General features: G+C 42.6%; 1 protein-coding gene and 1 pseudogene across 3 annotated transcripts; both read left to right on the top strand.

The window, feature by feature from the left end:
* Positions 1–1,763: 1,763 nt before the first annotated feature.
* LOC122055452 lies at positions 1,764–6,604 on the top strand (annotated as a pseudogene).
* A 1,123-nt stretch (positions 6,605–7,727) lies between these two features.
* LOC122055450 (MLO-like protein 13) lies at positions 7,728–13,966 on the top strand. Of its 3 annotated transcripts, XM_042616899.1 has the most exons (14): positions 7,728–8,157; positions 9,332–9,389; positions 10,000–10,208; positions 10,900–11,016; positions 11,115–11,175; positions 11,273–11,364; positions 11,588–11,662; positions 11,745–11,833; positions 11,922–11,971; positions 12,715–12,755; positions 12,894–13,109; positions 13,187–13,254; positions 13,367–13,427; positions 13,516–13,966. In XM_042616899.1, exons 1-14 carry the CDS (start codon positions 8,035–8,037, stop codon positions 13,786–13,788), a joined length of 1,533 nt encoding a protein of 510 aa, XP_042472833.1. In that variant the 5' UTR covers positions 7,728–8,034; the 3' UTR covers positions 13,789–13,966. The 3 variants fall into 3 exon arrangements, with proteins under 3 accessions (XP_042472833.1, XP_042472834.1, XP_042472835.1); XM_042616900.1 differs by lacking the exons at positions 13,367–13,427; positions 13,516–13,966 and having other exon boundaries at positions 13,187–13,258; XM_042616901.1 differs by lacking the exons at positions 7,728–8,157; positions 10,000–10,208 and having other exon boundaries at positions 9,330–9,389.
* The last annotated feature ends 8,543 nt before the right edge of the window (positions 13,967–22,509 follow it).

Raw genomic sequence — 22,509 nt, 5'->3', positions numbered from 1 at the left:
TTGTATAAACGTGTAGGGTTTATAATTTGTTGATTGATCGAGTTAATGTGATTGTACTCGACTTAATTATTTTCAGGTGTAAAGATTTTCACGAGGCCTCGAGAGCGAAGAAAGTGGGGAAATTCATGCATGTGAGGAGGGAGCTTGAGCTCTGTCTCAACTGGTTTGATCGGAAAGAGTACCTGGAGCTGCTTCGTGGTTGCGCCCGCTGCGACAACCTCGATGCCTGTTTCATCCTCGGCCTCGTAAGTTGATTTGATTCCAATTAACTATGATCAATCGTTCGATTTATTTTTCTCACGTTCATGTTGATTGTCGCAGGAAGAGATCTTCAACTCGAAGGAGAAGACGGTGGGATTGAGCCACTTGCAGAAGGCGAAGATGGGCGAGCACCCTGTTGCGGCGTACGTGCTCGGCATGCTGCTGTTTTCTGAGCCGGAGACGCGGCCGCTAGCGGTGCGAGTGTTGAGCGAGCTGGCGGCCGCGGAGAAGACGGGCGGTGCGGCGACGTCGCTTGGTGGCTGCGGCTTGATTCGAGAATGCAGAAGGGAGGCGGCGGCGACCATGAGGGACATGACTTGGGTCAGGCCGGAGAGAGTCGAGTTGGTGTGCCCGAATCGACAGTGTGGGAGAGCATTCGGCACCCACGACTGGGACCTATGGCTGCACGGTGAAAATCGGAGCTTCTGTAGCAACGTGTGTAGATGGAGACACGAGGCGAATTTGTTCGCTAATTCTTAATATAAAATCTTTAATGAACGACAACTATGTTCTTTATGATTTAGTATAACAAAATATTGAGATATCTTGAGAGAGATTTGCAGATCAAATTGGATTGACTGTGTTTGAACACTTCCTACAAAAAAGATCTTAGAACTCATAATGAATAAAAAAAAAATATTGATTTTTGTAATTAACTGATCTCACATGATTTTTTTGTACCTTATGGTCCTCTGTTCTCTCACCTTTAAATATACTTGAAGTAAAGTTCTAATAAAGAGAAGAATGATCGAAGATTTTCACATGATTGATTTTTTTTTTCACGAGAAAACAGATCAAATGCTGTTTTATAACATAAATTATGCTTAAGGGTGTTTTGTGGAAAAGGAAATGTTTTTCTGAGTGTTCTTTTTAGGGTGAGCAATTAACTCGTCAAATCGACCAATCCGCTTATACCAATTCGAACCGAATCGAAAAAAAAATTTACCGGATATAGAATCCTGATATTGTATTATCCGATTTAATAAGGCCGGATAATTTTTTATCCTAATAACCGAACCAACCCGATTTACGATCATCTTTACTTGTAGCAACTACTATTGATAAGTTGTTATACGTTGTAGTAGTTACTGCCGATAAGCTACTACATGTTGTAGTAGCTACTGGTGATTTACTGCTATAACATGTAATGAATAATATCTATTATCATTTTAAAATATTTTATTTTTTTGTTATTTTATATTTATATTTTATATTTAATTGGATATAGAGTCGGATATCTAAATAATTAACAATTCGTCGGATATCTGATACATAATAACCGTCGGATATAGGACCGGATTAGGTACTGATATTGTATTATCTGATCTAGTAAGGTCGGATAATTTTTTACCCTAATAATCGAACCAACTTGATTCACGATCATCCCTATTTTTTTATTTTTTTTTTGTTTGTATGTAGTTTCAATTGTTAGAAGGGTGTTTTAGTAAATTATCGATTATGATTTAGTATTTGTCCCGAGACGCAGCCCGTTCACTGAGCTAACAGAAGACCGAAGACCAAACACACCGCAGTGGTGGACGACGGCGGCGGCGGCGGCGACGGAGAGGGAAAAAAGGCTCAGAAATCATCCTTTCAAGATCTAACTCTCCCATTTGTTACGTTCCACGTCCAAACGCGGTGAGAGTCTTCGCTTTCTCGAGAGTCGAGACCTCCTCTACGAAAGCGCGCTCCTTTGGGGGATTTCTTTCCTTTAGTTTCCTGCGACTCTTGGCGCCGGCTCCGAATTGGTGCCCAGATTGCTGAACGAGGGTTCGTCCGTCGGGTTCGGTTGTTGTCGGTTCCCATTGCGTCGGTTGGAGTCGCGTCTCTGCGGAAGTCTGCTCCTTTTAATTTTTCTGCCTTTTGTTCACCTTGGAATTTTCATTCATCGTGTAGTTGGGCTTGGCAGGTTCTGTGCTGAAAGGGTTTAGGTTCATAAGTTGATGACATTTTGGATTTGTTGCTTGGTTTGTTTATTGGACTTTGAAAGCCACCCCTGGTCACTACAATGCCATAAAATTAAGATTTTTGACTGGAAAACATGTTGCTTCTTTGCTCCAACAAGTTCCTATCAAGATATGAACTGTTTCTATGAGCAAGAAAGATGGTGTTCTTGCGCTTTTGAATTTTCTCCCTTTTTTCCCTCGATTTCCTGAGTAAACAAACCTGGTTGTTTCAATTTGATCAGATTTATATTAGACAATTATCTAGGTTCAGTCTCCTGTTGCTGTAATTGCATCTTTGATTATTATGGAACTTCGATTCTGTTGGCCTTTTATTCTAAATTGGAAGTGAAAATTGGTGGCAGTTGCCCTACATATTCATTTTTCAGCCATAACTAATTTTGCTTCATCCTACTAACCATGGTTCAAGATCCTTTTCATTTCTTCACGCAGCAGCTGAGGCAACTATCACAGCCCAAGTCCTTTTCGCGATAAGCAACACTTGCCTCTTCTGCCTGTACATTGGACAGTTTGCATTGAAAAATATAGTCTTTTGATAGTGCAGGTGTTGGTGGAATTGTACATGGCAGTCACAGATACACTAAAGCCATTGTTAGTTGAAACCACATGTGGGTCGTTGCTGCAACAGCTACAGGTACCTCATGTTCTTATTCCTGATGCATGGAGTTATTTGGAGTTGAATCAATCACTGTCCCTTCGATTTAGATAATATGGGATGAGGTTGGTGAGAACGAAGAAGAACGTGACAGGATGCTCCTTCAGCTAGAACTGGAGTGCTTAGAGGTTTATAAGAAGAAAGTTGAACAAGCTTCAAAGACAAGGTCACTGCTTCTCCAGTCATTAGCTGATTCGAAAGCTGAGCTTGCTGGACTTCTTTCTGCCCTTGGGGAGAAATCTTTTATCAGCTTTGTGAGTCACATTGTTAAATCTTCCATTTTGCTTAACGATACGTATCTGTGGAAGCCAATATGTTGCTAAGTTTATTCGTGTGCATGCTAGACTACTAGTTAGAAATAGCTATGCTAAACATGATACCACCATTATATTCAATCATTGTTACTTCTTCCCCAATTACCTTCACATAATGTGAGATGGAAAATAGACTATGCTGTATGCTACATGGATATGAAGTCTGTTCCTTTACTTTGTAGGCAAAGTTGGCAATAATCCATGAATGCCTTCCTCTAGTTCATTTTTTAAATCAAAATATCACCATTGTATCAACCTCAGAAACCTTTATATATCGATTTGTCATGGTCTATAGAAAGTGTTGACTAGAAGCACAGTTCATCTTAGTGGAAGGAGTTTCTGACGAATGGTAATTTTCGCTGAAATGTGCTTGTTGTAGTCAAACATGGTTGTGGAGTTTTGTGGGAATGCATCAGTTGTTTATTAAAAATTACAGGATTAACCATAATATAAATTTATTGTTGTTGATTATTACTTTCAGTTAGGTTTTTTGTAATAGTATTTTTATTTGATCTTGTCAGCCTAACAAGTCCTCTGGTACAATCAAAGAGCAACTTTCAGATACAGCTCCACTTCTGGAACAATTGTCCCAGAAGAAAAAGGATAGGATAAGAGAATTTGCTTGTGTGCAATTGGAAATTGAGAAAATTCGAGGAGAAATTACCGGAACATTAAAGATTAGTGAGCAAACGGAGTCACCTAGAGTGGATGAAGACGATTTATCATCGAAGAAGCTGGATGAGTACCATGCACAGCTGCAACAACTTCAGGAATAAAAGGTTCCTTATCCTAGTATTATGACCTAGTTTAATTAGCAAGCATAAATCATGTGTTAACATCTAAATCTCTATCTTTGCAGAGTGATAGATTGCACAAGGTCCTTGATCTCGTTAGCACAGCGCACGACCTCTGTGCCGTTCTGGGTTTGGATTTCTTCAGTACCATAATGGAGGTTCATCCCAGCCTAAATGATTCCATTGGTGTACAATCAACAAGCATCAGTGATATCACTTTATCCAAGCTGTCTGCAAGGGTCCTAGCACTTAAAGAGGATAAGAAAACAAGGCTGCAAAAGGTTTTTTTTTTTCCTTCAAGTATCTCCTGTTTTATGCTAGTGAGAATATGCACGGCCAATATGTAGCTGTCAATGTGCACCATTTCGATTGAACATTCAGATAAAGTGGATGTTGATATATGGTCATGCCTTCCCTCCTCTCTCGTTCATGCTTTCTCATCTCTTATCTAGCTTATAATTTTTGTGCAATCTCCCTTGTCTTCTAATTTTTCCCATGCCTACAATTCATCCAGCTTTTGTCTCAGAAGTTGAAAAAGCATCTCAAGGGTATTAATAACTCCAAATGCTCAACGAGTATAAAATGGTTTCTTTGAATGAACTTTTGTTCATTCAACGAGCAATTTGCATGGATAAATCTAGTTAAGAATATTTTACTCTAGTTGTATTGTCCTTTTTCCCTAACATATCACTACACATTTTGTCAACTAACAAAATCAATCAAATACATGTATTTCCATGTGCTAGTTCTGAGTTCTGCTCAATTCATTTTCAGCTGCAAGAGTTAGCTTCTCAGCTTACTGATCTTTGGAATCTTATGGATACTCCAACCGAAGAGCAGAGTCTGTTTGATCATGTAACATGCAATATCTCTGCCACAGTCAAGAGGTTACTGCTCCCGGGGCTGTTGCTCTAGACTTGATTGAGCAGGTTAGTCATTGATGGAGTTTCGACACTTTTCCTTTCAAATTTAAGATCGGGTTTTTCCAGTGTTTTTCTATGTTTCTTGCTCTCTTACTGTGTCAAGGCTGAAGCAGAAGTTGAAAGATTAGATCAGCTTAAGGCAAGCAAGATGATGGAAATAGCTTTCAAGAAACAAACTGAACTCGAAGTCATTTACGCTCGCACTCACATAGAGATAGATTCTGTGGGTGCCAGGGATAAAATATTGGCTTTAGTTGACTCTGGGACAGTTGAACCTTCCGAACTACTAGCAGAAATCGATAATCAGATACTGAGAGCTAAAGAGGAAGCAATCAGCAGAGAGGAAATCTTGGAAAAGGTTGAAAAATGGATCTCAGCATGCCAAGAAGAAAGCTGGCTCGAAGAATACAATATGGTACTGTTAAATGTTCTTCCACTTTCAACACTTTATTGTCCATTTCCAACAATAGAATCTAGTATATCTCTGGTTTCTGGTCAAGATTCTTTGTTGATAGGAGGTAGTTAAAGACTTTTTCTTAATAGAGGTAGTACAAAACATTCTGTTCATTCATGTTAAACTCCCAGACAGTCTGACTTCTGGGGCATACGTACCGTTTTAGGATGAGAACAGATACAACTCGAGTAGAGGAGCACATTTAAATCTCAAGCGCGCAGAAAAAGCTCGTGTGTTGGTTAACAAAACTCCAGGTATCTCTGCACAGCCTTGTCGGAGTTGCCCTTTTCGATGTTTTTATACAATATATTTTGTGAAACAAGATTTGCACATACACGAACGAGAAATTTGTTTCTGAACCACATAAGTATGATTGGGTAATAGCAAGTTTCATAACCCTGATCCATTTATAATTCTTGTTTTCAACAGCTTGCCAGTTCTCTTGTTCATTAATATTTTTCTGGTACTGACACTGACAACTATTTGGTGGTCTAGCTCTTGTTGATATGCTGATTGCCAAGACTCGGGCATGGGAAGATGATCGAGGCATACCGTTCATATATGATGGAATTTCGCTGCTTGCTATGCTCGATGAATACACCGTGTTAAGGCAGGAAAGGGACGTGATGAAACGAAGGCAGAGGGTACTCTTTGTCTAGTCCTAATCCTTATATGTGAACATTCAAACTCACAAAGTTCATAATTCAATATCAGGACCAAAAGCGCATTCACGAGCAACAGCTACTAGCCACTGAACAAGAAATTGTGTTTGGTTCAAGGCCAACTCCAGCTCTTTCACTCAGTCCAAGAAAGATCGTCGGCCTTCAAGCAAATGGAAATGCAACTCCTAATCGGCGATCATCCCTCAACAGCTCTACATCAATGAGCAGGGACGGAAAGAGAGACGGTACCGGTAGATCAGCAGCTCCAGGGAACTACATTGTCATTTCAGAGGAGGATGTAGCTTCACAAGAGTCTTTTGCAGACCTGTCTTTGGCTTCTCCATGACATGAGTTGCAATAGTCAGTATCGATAAGTTGGCACTTGCTTGAGGAAGTCACATACTCAATAATTTGGCATGTTTAGTTCCTGCTATATTGTTTTTGATACAAACAATTGTTTTGAAAGCAAGGCATGAATTTTATTTCGATTAGGAAATTCAGTGTCTTTTAACTTTTAACTCAAGGCTCGACAAAGTTTCATGAGATCCTTTAGTTTAAAGAAGTGTTACTTGAATAATCCTGAGTTTAGATAAAAGTGGAGAGTTACATTAGGTTGTCAATATTAAATTATGATAAATATTTAATAAATGAATCTATTAAATTATTACTCTTACCATCAAACTCAAGTTTGAATTTATAAAGTTGAGTCGTATTTGGTTCACGAATCTTTTATTTATTATTTTTTTTTAAAAAAAAGAAATTAAAATAAAAATATTTGAGTCAATTTTGATATTATTTGAAAGGAAATATATAAAAACTAAAATTTTCTAATAAATATATTTTATAAAATTAAAAATTTGAAAATATTAACAAATGATATATGTGCAATTCTGATTTAAGTGTCAATTTGGATAGATTGGATCGAGTTAATTTTTTTTAAAAAAATCTAATCTAAATTCGATCCGAACTTGAATTCAATCTGAAATCCTTAAATTCGAATATGACCAATCCGATCAACCGAAAACCTGATTCAGATAATCTGAAAATCCGATTCAAAATGATTTTTTTTTTTTACTGTTTTCCTTATAATTTTTTATTATTATAATACTAACATTGATATTAATATATACAAGAACATCTTAATTTTCAAAATAAAATTTAATTTAATCCTTAAGAAAACTTATTAAACCTTATATTTAGATCCATCCGAATAAATCTGAACTCAACGTAAAAAATTTTCAACTTAAAAATGTTCCAACCTGAATCTGAAAATGTTTAATCCGAATCTTATTTTTTAATTTTTTTGGGCGATTTAATTTTTGACACCCCTGCCCGACTGCTCCTCCTCACAGATCTGGACCACTTTTTTGTGGTCCAGGAGATGTGTCACTCATATTTGCGGCCGGATCGTGACCGCGATTCGGTCGCAAATTATTGCAATCCCTTCTTGAGTTCACCGTCTCCATCAGATTATAGTTTTTGTTTGGAGCAGGTGATCATATGTGACCAGATTACTGGGCGCCGCCGCGCCGAGCTAGGGTGTCCTCCGGGCGGCCACTCCAAACAAAAATTATAACTTAATGGAGACGGTAAATTCAAGAAAAGATCGCAACCATTTACGATCGGATCATGATTATGATCCAACCACATATACGAGTGGCACATACCCTACACTGTAAAAAATAGTCAAGAGAACCTGCCTCCCACGTCCTCCTCTTCCAGAGTTATAGTTTCATGGCTATGGAAGGAGCAGAGCTTTAAGCTTAGCATGGAGAAGAAGACAGAGGGCGACAGCCTTTGGCATGTGTCCCATACGCAAACCCTGAGAAATCCTCCCGCAGTGCCTTCCACTCCTCCGCTTCCCTTTATTCTGCCCTCCCACCGCGGATTCGTTCCTTACCGTGCTCGATTCCGGCTTCACCCCTTAAAGCTTCCGTCTTGATGCAATGGGACGCACGGAGGTGGCGGTGGTTGCTGACTTGCTGGGTTGGATGATCGCAGAGTGCGATGGCTGGAGATGGTACGACCGAAACCCTCGAGCAGACCCCGACTTGGGTGGTCGCAGTGGTCTGTACTGTCATCGTCTTCATCTCCCTCGCCGTTGAGCGGTCGCTGCATTACCTTGGAAAGGCAAGCTTTTTGCACTTAGTTTATCCTACTTATTCTCCCTTCTTCGTTGTTTGTTGATCGAAACACGTCTTATTTGTCCGAGTCCTCCTGGATTGTTTGGATTCAACTATCATGAACAATTTTCAGGTTCCTTCATTCCCTTTGGTTCTTTGAATATTAATTGCGCTAATTCTCCTTTTGTGTTTGCTTTACTATTATCTATTGCAATCATTCATGAAAACTAACTCATACTGAATTTTCATCTGATAGTTCCGCAATGATCCCTTTTTGACAAGTTATGATGGCTACTAAACTAATTGTGTTGTATATTACTCCACTACCAAACCTTTTCCATTAGACAATTATTTTCAGCATTTAATTCCACTTCCAAATTAAATTCTTGATTTGAGCACTTTTACTGATATTAAGAATGTGTTTGAAGAATTTTCTCCAAGTTTATCATTTGCCTATATTGCATCATTTGCCTATGAGTAATGGTAGTGCCAGTGTCTTGAACACCGTCAATGCTTGACCCAACTTGGATGATGAAGATGGAGGGTTGGTTGCATTAGGCCTTCTAGTGAGTGTGCAAAAACTTGTCATCAACCTCATGCAGATAAATCATAACTGTAAATTTTGTCAGGCTAGATTGTCACCATAATATGCCGCTAAATAGAGTTTGATGGTGGGATAATATCCAATTAGCTAATACAAAATATTTAGGACAAACTTTTTTTTTTTTTGTTGTTGTTAGGATGGAAGTGTCTTCTTCAAGGCCACATAGAAGGTGGGCTATGTGGCTGCCCATAAAAGTGAATCCATTATGATAAACCAAAAAGCAACTTCAGATGCAGAAAAATTACAGTTGGTACCTATGATCATTAGGATGAGAATAAACATAATATGCATTATCAGAAAAACAAAGACTATATTGGTTCCTCTTCGAATGCATCTTCTTTGTTTTTTCTATACTTTGTCGCGTCAATCTCATCTTTTATTGGTTGATTACTAGACTTTGAAGAGGAAAAAAAAGATGATGATAGACTATATTTGTTTTTTGATTTTTAAGAGCTAAAGACCTAACCATCTAAGAACAACTCTTTGCACATTGTATCAATTTGATTTTTGGTGTCTCTTCTTTGTTTTTTCTATACATTATTGTGTCAGATCTCATGTTCTATCAATTGATTTCTAGACTCTGAAGAGGAAAAAACAAGATGCACTCTTTCATGCATTGGAGAAGTTGAAAGAAGGTTTGCATCAAATTCTTGCTATTGCTGTGGATGTTTGATTGTTTTGTCACTTTTTTGCTGGTTGCTAGTTGATTATGTGTATCTTTTGTACTCTTGCACTGCTTCTTGTTTCATAGCTTCTTATATTAGGTTGCTAGTTGATTATGTGTATCTTTCGTACTCTTGCACTGCTTCTTGTTTCATAGCTTCTTATATTAGGTTGCTAGTTGATTATTAGCTACTTTTGTACTTTTTCTTGCTATTTACTGTATTTTATTTTATTTTTTATTTAGTTAGAGTCATTCATACTTCACTATCAAAGTTTCATGTCACTGTGCTCATTGAGATTCCTCACAGGAATGCATAAACTATATGTTTGTTGTTAAAACATATGGTGAGAAGCAATTGTTTTTCCTTTATGTTGTTTTATACGGTAAGTGTTACGCTCTTTCTTTGGGATTTGTGTCAACTATATGTTCGACTCTTGCTACTAAAAGTGGCTTTTGGATCTAAAAATATAATTTGGTTTCTATCAAAATGTTTAACAAATTTTTTACTTTGTATATGTGTTTACTTTGTATCTTTTGTCTAATTAACAAGATTGTGGCTAAGTGGCATTTTCCTTTTGCAGAGTTAATGCTTCTTGGTTTTATCTCCCTTTTGTTGACGGTCTTTCAAAACCTTATTAGTAACATATGTATACCAAGAAGTTATTCATATCACATGCTTCCATGTAAATTGGAGAGCTCTGCCAAAGAACACGAAAGTTATCCTTGGATGGACTATAATTATGGACGGAGACTTTTGTCCAGTGGTTCTAGTTCCCACTGCACTGCTAAGGTATACGCTTCACAAAATTGCTCATTTCTTAACTTCAATAGCATGGAAGATTTGGAGTCTAAAAAAAAATGAAAACATGAATGTTGACATTGAAGGTGTAAATTTGAATGAAATAAAACAAAAAGTAGAAACATAGATTCAATGTATATTTTCCCCAATATTGTTTCCTTGATGCCTAACAAATACTATGACCTACAAAAGCTTACTATTGAAAGAATAAAAACGGGAAAAAAATAAAAAAGTAGAATCAATTTACAATTCCCCCATTTTATTCCCTGATGAGTAGGGGGTGTCAATTCAGGTGACTCAGATGAGGTCGGGTTGGGTCGGGTCGAAGCAAGAATATTAAAAAGCAAGAACTTTACGTGATGCATTGTAAATGGTTATGCCAAAGAATGGAATATGTAACTTCATGTACTGGTCATGAAAGTTGCTCCTAACGAATATTCAGGACTAGCAAACAGATTTACACATACTCTGGTGAAAGAGTATGCTTATGGAAACTTCCCAACTACTAGTGGAAGGTTACATAGAATTAGATTTACCTTATTTTATTTCTACGCTGATATAAGCCTTTGTGCATTAGAAGACATGAGCCTGGTCCTTTAGTTCTTTGACGTAGATTGGTATAGTTTGACTTCTTGGTTTCAAATATAAGCTGAACTAGGAAAACTGATTTATTTGGTCCCAGGGCAAGGTTCCATTGCTGTCTCTGGAAGCGTTGCATCAGTTGCATATCTTTATATTCGTGCTTGCAGTCGTACATGTTGCGTTCTCTGCTTCTACAATGGTACTGGGAGGAGCTAAGGTAATGCTACATTGCATGAGTATTCTCTTTTATTCATGTTCTTGTTTGCTTGCTTGGATCTTAATACTATATATCAACTCCTTTCTCTGCTTTTGCAGATCAGACAGTGGAAACATTGGGAGGTTGCAATTCAAAAAGAAACAACCAATCAAGGAAAAAGTACTGTGTTTAGCCTTCTAAATGTCCATGCATAGGCATATAGATACACACATAAATCTGGAGCAGAAAATTACACAATATCTCTTTGCTTTGCCAGATAATAACCAGGTTGACGATGCACATCACTCTGATTTTGTTACTGGACGAGCAAGGAGTAGTTGGAAAAATTTAGCTGTGATAATCTGGATGGTAAGTTGTGGCTCTTATTTATTTTTTGGTGAATCAGCTTGAAGAAATAACTCTAGTTCTTTCATTTTTTTAGGTGATATTTACTTTCATTATAAGTAGTAAAACTTTTGAAACATGGTATTGCTTTTGATCACTACTTTGATATTGCAAACACATTAACCTTAGAGGTATGTCCTATTTTAGTGGTTGAACTCTTGGATTTACGTCACATACATGGCTGTAGGTCTCATTCTTCAAACAGTTTCATGCATCAGTAACAAAATCAGATTATAAAGCATTGAGGGCAGGATTCATCAATGTAAGTATTTGTCTTTAGATGCATCATTTATTCATTATATTATCTATTGATTATGCTACACTGCAATGATGGACTTCTCTAGAGACACTGTCCTTCTAATAAACAATATGATTTTCACAAATACATGTTGCGTACGCTTGAGGACGATTTTAAAAGAGTTGTTGGCATAAGGTACTTCTCTTTCCTGTGATTTTTTCCTTTTTTTAATTGTTATCTATCATCACTTAGCTTATTATATTGTAAACTTGATTTCATGCAGTTGGTATCTTTGGCTCTTTGTTGTCCTATTTTTGCTGCTGAATATACATGGTATGTTGAAAGTGCTAGTCCTCGTCAACTTTCGCTTTGCGTTTCTATAACTGTATGTGTCTTCCAATTCCTATGAAAAAAATGAAGGACTAGTTGAGTTAAGAATAAGAGGTAATCCAATCTCCTAATTTAACTGTGTAATTCTTTAGAGAAAAGTATCAAGTTTATTTAAATTTCTGGCTCATCATTGAAAATAGTATTCATGAAACTTTTTAGGTTATGTGGTATTTGATATAATTTAATGCAGTAAGCAGAATAAGATTAGGAATGGAATGGAATGGAATACAATGAAAAAGAGACTATAATCCATTCTATTCTTTGATTGTAATAATGCAGTGCAAAGGTTCATTCAATATTTGAACCATTTGATTCGTTCAGTTCTTCTAGTCAATATGATCATTTGGCGGTGTCCGTCCTATTTTTGGTCCATTTGCCCAACATGCTGTTTCTAAGAGTTCTTTTGTGCACATCGGTTTAGCTGTTCTGTTCGGCTTGCCCATCTTGTCGAGTCCATCTTGCCTACCCAACCTACCTTAACTTGGTATGTGAAAATAGGGGAATGAAGCTTTTCACCTCTTGAAGTAGGAATAAATGAAATAAAATAATTCCTTGGAATCGATTATTCCACCTCAGACCATTCATCCAAACATGAAAAATAGATTCATAGAAAAAATAAACCATTCGACCCCTTCGATTTCACTTTACCATCAAAAATAGTCTTCTAATTCAGATTGTTGTTGCAGGATGGCACACCTACTTCTGGCTCTCTTTCCTGCCGCTTGTTGTAAGCCCATTGAACTATGCCACTGTCTAAGGAAATTCGTAACCGAAATCAACTAATTGCATTTGCATGATTCTAAGTTCTCATTTAGTTTCTATCCACCTTTCTCCGTGATCTAAAAGTCAGTTAGGTAAATCACAGCTTCTACTTGCTGTTGGTGCAAAGCTAGAGCACATAATTACTAAGCTGGCCATAGAACTATCCGAAGAAATGTATCCTCAAAATCAGAATGAAGTTAACCGGGTGAAGCCATCGGACGAGCATTTTTGGTTCAACAAACCTGGAATCATTCTTTACCTAATCCAATTCATATTATTCCAAAACTCTTTCGAGATTGCCTTCTTCTTCTGGATTTGGGTGAGTCAATCATGCAGATCTTCTAACATTCTCCTTGAATGTCGTATCTTGTTACTTACTGGCTGTAAAATATCTAGACCACCTATGGATTCGACTCCTGCATCATGGAGAGTATCGGCTACCTCATTCCAAGACTTGTTATAGGGTAATTATTTTACACTCTTGGGCTTCGTTTTTTACGTTGTTGTGGCTACAAAAGCAATCGCGAGAAATCTTTGTATTTTTCAAACCATTTGCATTTTTGTTTGTTTGTTCAGTGTTATCATTCAAGTCCTGTGCAGCTACAGCACTCTTCCTCTATATGCTATTGTCTCCCAGGTAAACTAAACAAATCATAATTGTTGCTCCTTCTCAGACCTGTTTTGCCTTGTAATCTCATTCACAACTGAAACTCTTTGGTGTTTAGATGGGTGACATGTTCAAGCAATCGATATTTCATGAGAATATGCAACTTACACTACACGGCTGGGCGGCAGAACATGCCAAGAAAAGAAAAGAAAAATTTGGTTTTTCATCACTCCTACACTTTGGCAAGAAAAAGAAAGGTGAAAGTGAGATTCAGATGCAGAGTAATGTAACATCGAGAGCCTCCGGGAGTTCTCAAGACGCACAGCGATCAGATCCCTCGGAAGGGATTGTATCCGTGAGGATCGAAAGCCCGCAACCTCCAGCTCCATAGCTTATTGGCAAGCTTTCGAAATGAATTTAGCAGCCCATAGATGGCTATCGAGAAACTTGTGTTCATTTTCAAAGGGGATTTGCTTCTTGCACTTTGTTGTTCATAATTCATTTGTTGCTTTAAAAAGAACAGCCATATGTTTCTTTCAGTTATATTGGTATTAATAAAATCATCGAAATGACTCTATTGTTTCTAATTTTCTTAATCTCTTTGGCATAATTTTAAACTTATGTTGAGATCTTCTAACTTGTTTGTAGCATCTATTTCATTATCTTTTTTTATCTCATTAATAGAATTTCTCCCAAATAGTCTGTGTGCTTAATGAAAATATATTGATATTCAAAATTCTTTCTCTTGGTACAACAGCTATTTTTATAAACCAACAGAAGCTTTTCCAAGTTTGGATGAAATGGATTATAGGTCATTTATATTCAAATTTTATCAAATTGAGATCTCAAAGACTAAAATTTATCTACTCATTCAAACTCACTCGACTGGATTAAGAACAATGTCATATCGAAGACCACTATATTAACAGATCAACAAAACAACCGCGTGAAACAACAATCATCTTACACAAAACAAACAAAATCCTGAGGATTTTTTCTTGATGATGACTTTGGATTCAATCTAAATTTTTAAATGTCTATAAACAAAAAACAGTGGAGAAAAAAAGGGGGGAAATCTTACCATTATATTACATAAGAGTTACCATGTCGGTAACACACTGCGTTATAGATATCAGAAATGCATGGCAATTAAATCATCTGAAGCACTTTTGAGAATTCACTGTCCTCATCATCTTCACTTTGAGCTGTAGCATGTATCTTTTGGCAAAACTAGTTGCTCTCGAATCCAAAAATTCGAAAAATACCTAGAAGATTGAACATTATTTACAATGAAATAAGCTGAAAAGGAACTAAATACAGCGGTAGAGGTATTGGCATGTGGCTGAGATATCATAGAGCTTGTTTGTTTTGGGTTGCTTGGTTTAAAACTAAAATTCTTCCTTCATGATGAAAGACAAACTGCACATAGAGAATGATTGATTCCAAAAAACAACAACAAAAAGTCACTAGAAGCTAGTTTATAGATGGAGTCAACAGAAAAATGCCATCTTTTATGGTAGAAATTGTTAGGATACTTGATCTGGCACCAACATTATGATAACAATAGATTAGGCAGGAACATTCTTTCTTCTATTTTTTATTATTATTGATCCTGTCCGAATCGTTGAACCAAGGGACACTGCGCACGCGGCACGCTCCCAATCGTTGGAGTGAACTTCCGGCTAGTCGAACGAAGCTCCGGCGATCCTGCACAAAAGTCTAGCCGGGAGGGGTTCCCGGCGACGACCCTCCGACGCTCAAGTCAGGTAAGTGGTGGAGAAAGTGGCTGCCAAATTTGTATTATGCGTACCTTCGGCGAAGTAATAGCCTCTTTATATAGGATGGAGAAGGAACTGATGCACGTCTACCGAGGCGCGTACGTGTCAGCAGCCCATACCATGGTATGCACTTGTCAGAGAGCTTACCTGACACCATGCTGCCACAGTCGAGCATGTTCTTTGATGTGACGGCAGGACCACCCGTTGTCAGACTAGAAGTATGGCATAGCCATACGACTTGACGGCTGTCAGCAGATATCCCCGTCTTTTACCCACTGTCTGACTGGGGTGCCCGGCCCGCCGAGCGGGCGATGAACGTCGTCCGGACGAGCTTGATTCTTTGCGCCGTCCAGGCGGCACTTCCTTCCGCTCGGTCCTTACGCACTGTTTTATTTGAGCGTCGGAACCCTGGTCCCTACCAGGGTGCCTTTTACTATCAGATTTCCCTTTCTTCTGAGTCCGGTCGGCTTGCCCTTTTCCGGCGAACCACTAGATCCTTTGACCTACCCTCAGCGTTGACTCCTTATGGGATTCCGGATTTTTACTACCGGATCACTTGCCTTCCTATCGAGTCTAGTCGAAGGAGGCAATGTCCGACTGACTGGACCGTCGATCTGTCGAACAATGATCATTGCCTTAGGCCGCTCGGTCATGCATAAGGATGCTCCTCCGAGCGGCGATATCGGTCCGTTCGGCGATACTTTGTCCGTGCCTTGTATTTTCTTGGAATCGATGTCCGTTGTTCTCCCACACTACCCATCACGTGCTCTGCGCACGGTAAGAGGAGCTCATTAAATGCGGCTAGTAACCGGCTGACACGTGGCGACCGTGCATTTGTCAGAGTATGGCGGTTGCGTCACTTCCGATGGGACAGCCGCCGTTTGAAACGGACGATCCGATGACAACCTCGATATCGATGACCTGGATCGGACGGTGGGAATCGTTTCCGGGCGGCGATATAAGACCCTTGACTCCGTTTCCGCCGCATTTCGTCTTCTTCGTTTCCAGATTCCTGTCACTCCTCCCTTCGCCGGCGACTTCATGCTCAGATTTTCCGACGATCGCTCGGCAACTTCCGATCATCTCCCGCGTTTGTAAGATCCTTTTTCTCGCTCCAGACGCATTCCTCTTTCTGTTAATCATCCTTGTCAGTCGGTTTTCTCCCATCGCTTGAACCATTTTCTTCTATCCTGCATTCTGGCCTTTCGATCATGACCAGTACCTCGCAGTCAACCGGCGGTGTTCCGGGTCTTTGGTACTCGAACATGGAAAGTCGGTTCGACGAGGAAGACGCCATGCGACTTACTCGAGCATATGACCTACCGACCGACCACGAAATAGTGTTAGCCACGCCTTCCGATCGGCCTAATGATCCTCCGTCCGGCACTGTTGTCTTCTTTCGTGATCAATTCCTGGCCGGACTACGTTTTCCTCCTCACAAATTCTTCTTAGAAGTTTGCAACTATTTCCGCATTCCGCTCGGCCAAGTAGTTCCCAATTCTATTAGATTGCTGAGCGGAGTGGTAGTTTTGTTCAAACTGAACGGCATTCCCTTAACCCCAAAAATCTTCCACTACTTCTACTATCCCAAGCAAGCCGAGTGGGGCACCTTTGTTTTCCAATCTAGGATAGGCTTCGTCCTTTTCGATAATATGCCGAGCTCCAACAAACACTGGAAGGAGCATTTTTTCTACATACGCTTTCCCGAGCGGCCCACTTTCCGCACCAAGTGGCAGACGGCTATGCCTGCGCAACCGGAGCTCGGCAAGTTTAGAGGTGACGCAGACTATCTCCACGCAGCCGAACAGCTAGTCGGTCAGCGCTATCACATTGACAAGATGCTTCTCCCAGGAGTAATGCATATATTCGGCTTGTCTTCTACACCAGCCGATCTGCCTTGTAGCATGAGTAAGCTTCCCTATCTCCCCCTTTATTTTGTTCTAACTGATTTATTCTCTGCTTCTGCAGCTGAGGTCATGTGGAAGGCCAGAGCCACCGAGAAGCTCAAACTGAAGGCCGCTCGGATTGAGGCGGTGACGAGCAAGGAGGCCGCCGAACGGAGTCTTGCTCCGGCTGATCCGGCCGGCGAAGAAGGTGAGGGGACGCCAACGGTCCCAGAAGCCCCGGACGCCCCCGCCCCTCCTGATGAGGCCATGGGCAATACAGAACCTGCGAGTGAAGCTGAAGTAGAGGGCCGTTCGGCCGATGATGTGCCGCTGCGCACTCGGAAACGCCGGCGACCGGAATCCGCACCTGCCTCTACACTTGATGAGCCGCAACCTGAGCAGGGTGTAGATGCGCAGGTGCTGTCCGGAACAGTTTCCGTCGAGAGTACCCCTACCCCTCAGGATTCTCCGAGGGCCAGCTTGGAAGTTCCGCCGTCCGGCCCTTCGATGACTCGACGACGTCTCAGGCGTTTAGGCGAGCTACCCACCTCTTCTGCTGGCGGGCCATCTCAGAGCGGGCCGAGCGGCCAGAATCTACTTAAAACCGTTCTGCGCCTCCCTTCAGAGGCGTACATGGCTGCCGCCGATCGGCCGGTGTTTCCTGAGCAGATGATCACCCTGACGGGTCCTCTCGCGCAAGCTTGGATAGATGCTCGGAGTCGTATAGCCAAGTTGACTCCCGGGCAGCTCGGCGACAGCAACCTTCAATCAGCTACTGGGGTATGGCCCCTCCCCTTCCTTTCTCTCATATTTGAAGTTTTTAACCTGCTCGTGTTTGCTAGCAGAACTGGGTGGAGCAGATCGCCATTAGCGATCGGTTGGCCGAGCTGGAGGAGGAACTGAAGAAACAAAAAACGGCGGGGGATGCCAGGCAGTCGACGGCCGCTCTGGAGAAGGCCAAGAAATCGCTAGAAGCCGAGCGAAAACGAGCTGCTGATCTGGCGAGCAAGGTCGTTCGGCTCGAAGCAATGATTAAACAACGAGACAAGGAGATCCGGACGGTGACCACTCGGAAGCAACAGGCCATCAACGATATGGACCACATGAAGGTGGAGATCCGGGGGCTGGAGCAACGCATCAAGGACCTCGACGCTCTGCTGGCCACCGAAAAAGAGAGCCGCTCGGCTGATCTCCAAAGATTCGATGGGGACTTGAAGGATCTCCAAGCTGCTAGCGACGCTGCCCACGCCGCGCTCAAAGAATATCAAGAGGGGGAGTCGGCCCGCTCGGACGAAGTGAGGAAGGCGTTCCTCCGCTCAGAAGACTTCGGAGAGAAGTTTACCGACAAGATATCCCTCACGTTCGAGGAGGCCATTAAGGCGGCGGTGGGCTATCTGAAGACCAAAGGTCATCTGCCTGCCGAGCTGACCATCCCCGACGAGGACCTGGCGAGCGTGATGGACAACATCCCCGACGCTCTTTTTGATTTTGATGTGTGAGGAGCGTTTCTGTTTAACTTCTTTTTGAATTCCCGCCGTTCGGCCCCGATTATCTGTGTAATGACCTTTTCGGCTTGCATATTAGACAATCTTCGGTTCCTTCCTATTTTAGCGAGAAATTTTTCCCTCGTCCCAACTTTTAAGTGTTTCTTAAAACTCTTCCGCTCGGCACCATTGATGGCGCTCGTTCACTTGTTCGCCTTTTTTAATTCTGATTAACCGTCTATTACTTCGCGCCTCGCCTCAAAGGGGTTTTTGCTGGATTTTCGCCTGGCTTCCCGCTCGGACATTTATAGACGTCGGCTCGTCTTCCGATCTTTATCGTCGGAGCTCGACGGCGCGGGTATTTATAGCCGGTCGGCGCGGCTCTCGATTTTTAACGACGGGGCTCGTCGACGCGTCCGCGCGGATTATTTATAGACGCCGGCTCGTCTCTCGATATTTATCGTCGGAGCTCGACGGCGCGGTTTTTATAGCCGGTCGGCGCGGCTCTCGATTTTTAACGACGGGGCTCGTCGACGCGTCCGCTCGGATTATTTATAGACGCCGGCTCGTCTCTCGATATTTATCGTCGACGGCGCGGATATTTATAGCCGGTCGGCGCGGCTCTCGATTTTTAACGACGGGGCTCGTCGACGCGTCCGCTCGGATTATTTATAGACGCCGGCTCGTCTCTCGATATTTATCGTCGGAGCTCGACGGCGCGGTTTTTATAGCCGGTCGGCGCGGCTCTCGATTTTTAACGACGGGGCTCGTCGGCGCGTCCGCTCGGATTAATTATAGACGCCGGCTCGTCTCTCGATATTTATCGTCGGAGCTCGACGGCGCGGTTTTTATAGCCGGTCGGCGCGGCTCTCGATTTTTAACGACGGGGCTCGTCGACGCGTCCGCTCGGATTAATTATAGACGCCGGCTCGTCTCTCGATATTTATCGTCGGAGCTCGACGGCGCGGTTTTTATAGCCGGTCGGCGCGGCTCTCGATTTTTAACGACGGGGCTCGTCGACGCGTCCGCTCGGATTAATTATAGACGCCGGCTCGTCTCTCGATATTTATCGTCGGAGCTCGACGGCGCGGTTTTTATAGCCGGTCGGCGCGGCTCTCGATTTTTAACGACGGGGCTCGTCGACGCGTCCCAGTGAGACTACACACCTGGCCGAACGGCTCAGGCCTTCGTTCCAGGCAATAACCTCCCGCTATCACCCTGATCAGCGCAGGGTTTTGGTTTTTCTTTCTGCCACCCTAGTATGCAGCCCGGCCGAATAGCTCGGGGTCTTCAAGTTCGAACGATGCTTATATTCTATACGCAGCCCGGCCGAGCGGCCTGGGGTCTTCGAGTCCAAGCTCCCGGCTCGGATATGAACCTTACGGCCGAACGGTGAACCGTTCATCGGAGAATGCTCAATGTGTTTTTATCTTTTTGCTTCCTGCATCGCAAGCATATAGGCGACGAAAAAGTATATACATTTATATTTAGCGCACCTGTCACCCAGCGCGGAGAACGTACTCCCGACCGAACGGCTCATGGTCTATTTCGTCGAGCATTTTGGCTCAGATAATTTACCTCCGTTCGAACGGTACGGGGCCCCCGATTTTCGAGCGCTTGGCTCGACCCATATACCTCCGGCCGAGCGGCACGGGGCCTTCGTTTTTTGATGATAATGCCTTATTTTCGCTCTTTTGACTTTTCATTTCTGCATTTTCAGTAATCAGTCGAAAAATGTACACATGGTGATTTACAGTGATACACCTTTCACCCCGCCCGGTAAGGCTGGAGGTGGTTCGCACTCCACGGTCTATCTAACTGCCGACCGTCTTCATCCTCCAGATAATACGCGCCCGAGCGGAGCTTTTCGATGATTTTGAAAGGACCTGCCCATGGAGCTTCAAGCTTGCCGACGTCACCGACCGGCTTGATCTTCTTCCACACAAGATCGCCGACCTGGAATGATCGGGGAATGACGCGCCGGTTGTAGTTTTGCTTCATCCGCTGACGGTATGCCATCAGCCGAACGGACGCCTTCGCCCTCTCCTCTTCTACCAAGTCCAGCTCCATGTTTCTTCGTTCGGCGTTGTCATCATCGTAGCTCTGGATCCGGGTTGACTCAACTCCAACTTCGACCGGAATGACAGCCTCACCGCCATATACCAAATGGAACGGTGTGACTCCTGTTCCTTCTTTCGGCGTCGTTCGGATGGCCCACAGGACGCTCGGCACTTCATCTGGCCAACTCCCTCCCAAATGGTCGAGCAGAATACGAAGAATTTCCCGGTTGGCGACTTCGGCTTGACCGTTGCTCTGAGGATAGGCCACGGATGTGAAATGTTGCTCAATGCCGTAGCTCTTGCACCAATCCTCTAACATCTTCCCTGTGAATTGCCACCCGTTGTCGGACACTAGTCGAACCGACAAATGATGTGTTGCCAGATGAATTTTTTAACCATTTGTTCAGTAATCTTTGCGAGCGGCTCGGCCTCCACCCACTTGGAGAAGTAATCCACCGCCACTAGTAAGAATTTCCTCTGCCCGGTCGCCATCGGAAATGGACCCACAATATCCATTCCCCATTGATCGAACGGACATGAGATGGTTGATGCCTTCATCTCCTCTGCCGGTCGGTGAGAGAAGTTGTGATACTTCTGGCATGAAAGGCAAGTAGATACTATCCGAGCGGCATCTGTTTGTAAAGTTGGCCAAAAGTATCCGGCTAAGAGGATCTTTTTGGCTAACGAGCGTCCTCCCGGATGACCTCCGCATGATCCTTGATGTACTTCCTGGAGGATGTAAGCTGAGTCCTCCGAGCTTACACATTTCAGCAGAGGACGCGAGAAAGCTTTCTTGTAAAGCTGATCTCCGATGAGTGTAAATCGACCGGCTCTTCTTCTGAGGAGCCGGGCTGCATATTCATCGGATGGTGTGGTGCCCGAACTGAGAAATTCTATAATAGGTGTCCTCCAGTCTCTTGGAAATGTGAGGCCTTGCATCCGGTCGACATGCGCCACCAGCAGCGTTTTTTCAATTGGTTGCTGAATGGCGACCGGTGTTATTGAGCTCGCGAGTTTGGCTAACTCATCGGCCGCCTGGTTCTCCGTTCGGGGAATCTTCTGAATAAGCACCTCTCGGAAAGTAGCTTTGAGTTTTTCAAAGGCCTCAGCGTAGAGCTTAAGCCGAACACAGTTGATTTCAAAGGTGCCGGAGAGTTGCTGAGCGGCTAACAGTGAATCCGAATAAAGTGTCACCCGACCGGCCCCCACATGCCGAGCGGCCTGCAATCCGGCTATAAGGGCCTCGTACTCGGCTTCATTGTTAGTCGCTTTGTAATCTAGCCGGATGGATAAGTGCATCTTTTCCTCCTGAGGTGAGAGTAGTAATATTCCGATCCCACTTCCGAGCCGGGTGGAGGATCCATCCACATATATTCTCCACATAGCCTCCGGCTCTGGTCTTTGCACTTCGGTCACAAAATCAGCCAAGGATTGGGCTTTAATCGCCGAGCGGGGCTGATATTGGATGTCAAATTCACTTAATTCTGTCCACTTGATAAGCCGTCCGGACGCTTCTGGATTCAACAGCACCCTTCCGAGTGGACTGTTCGTTCGGACAATGATGGTGTGAGCCAAGAAATACGGTCGAAGGCGCCGAGCGGCTAGAACCAAAGCTAAGGCCAACTTCTCGAGCCCAGTGTAACGAGATTCAGCGTCTTTTAAAATGTGGCTTAGAAAATACACCGGCTGCTCCTCGCCGCTCGCCCTCACAAGTGCTGAGCCTACAGCATGCTCAGTTGACGACAGATACATATACAGTGACTCACCCACGATCGGCTTGGCCAGCACAGGCAGAGAATTTAGATATGTCTTCAACTCTTCAAATGCTTGGTCACACTCTTCATCCCACTGGAACTTAGTAGCCTTGCGCAGGATCTTGAAGAATGGCAGGCTCCGGTCGGCGG

Source organism: Zingiber officinale, chromosome 3B (genome assembly GCF_018446385.1).
Source record: "Zingiber officinale cultivar Zhangliang chromosome 3B, Zo_v1.1, whole genome shotgun sequence".
In the NCBI taxonomy this organism is placed as follows: Eukaryota; Viridiplantae; Streptophyta; class Magnoliopsida; order Zingiberales; family Zingiberaceae; genus Zingiber; species Zingiber officinale.
Note: the sequence above shows the minus strand (reverse complement) of the source record. Positions and strands in the feature narration are given on the sequence as shown.

Bases quoted from the DNA above. Each gene is read 5' to 3' on its own strand.
- LOC122055450 (XM_042616899.1), top strand. From the start codon at position 8,035: ATGGCTGGAGATGGTACGACCGAAACCCTCGAGCAGACCCCGACTTGG. The intron at 10,209-10,899 runs GTATACGCTTCA...ATTTGGTCCCAG, and splicing joins GTTCCCACTGCACTGCTAAG to GGCAAGGTTCCATTGCTGTC. The intron at 11,176-11,272 runs GTACTGTGTTTA...TTGCTTTGCCAG, and splicing joins AACAACCAATCAAGGAAAAA to ATAATAACCAGGTTGACGAT.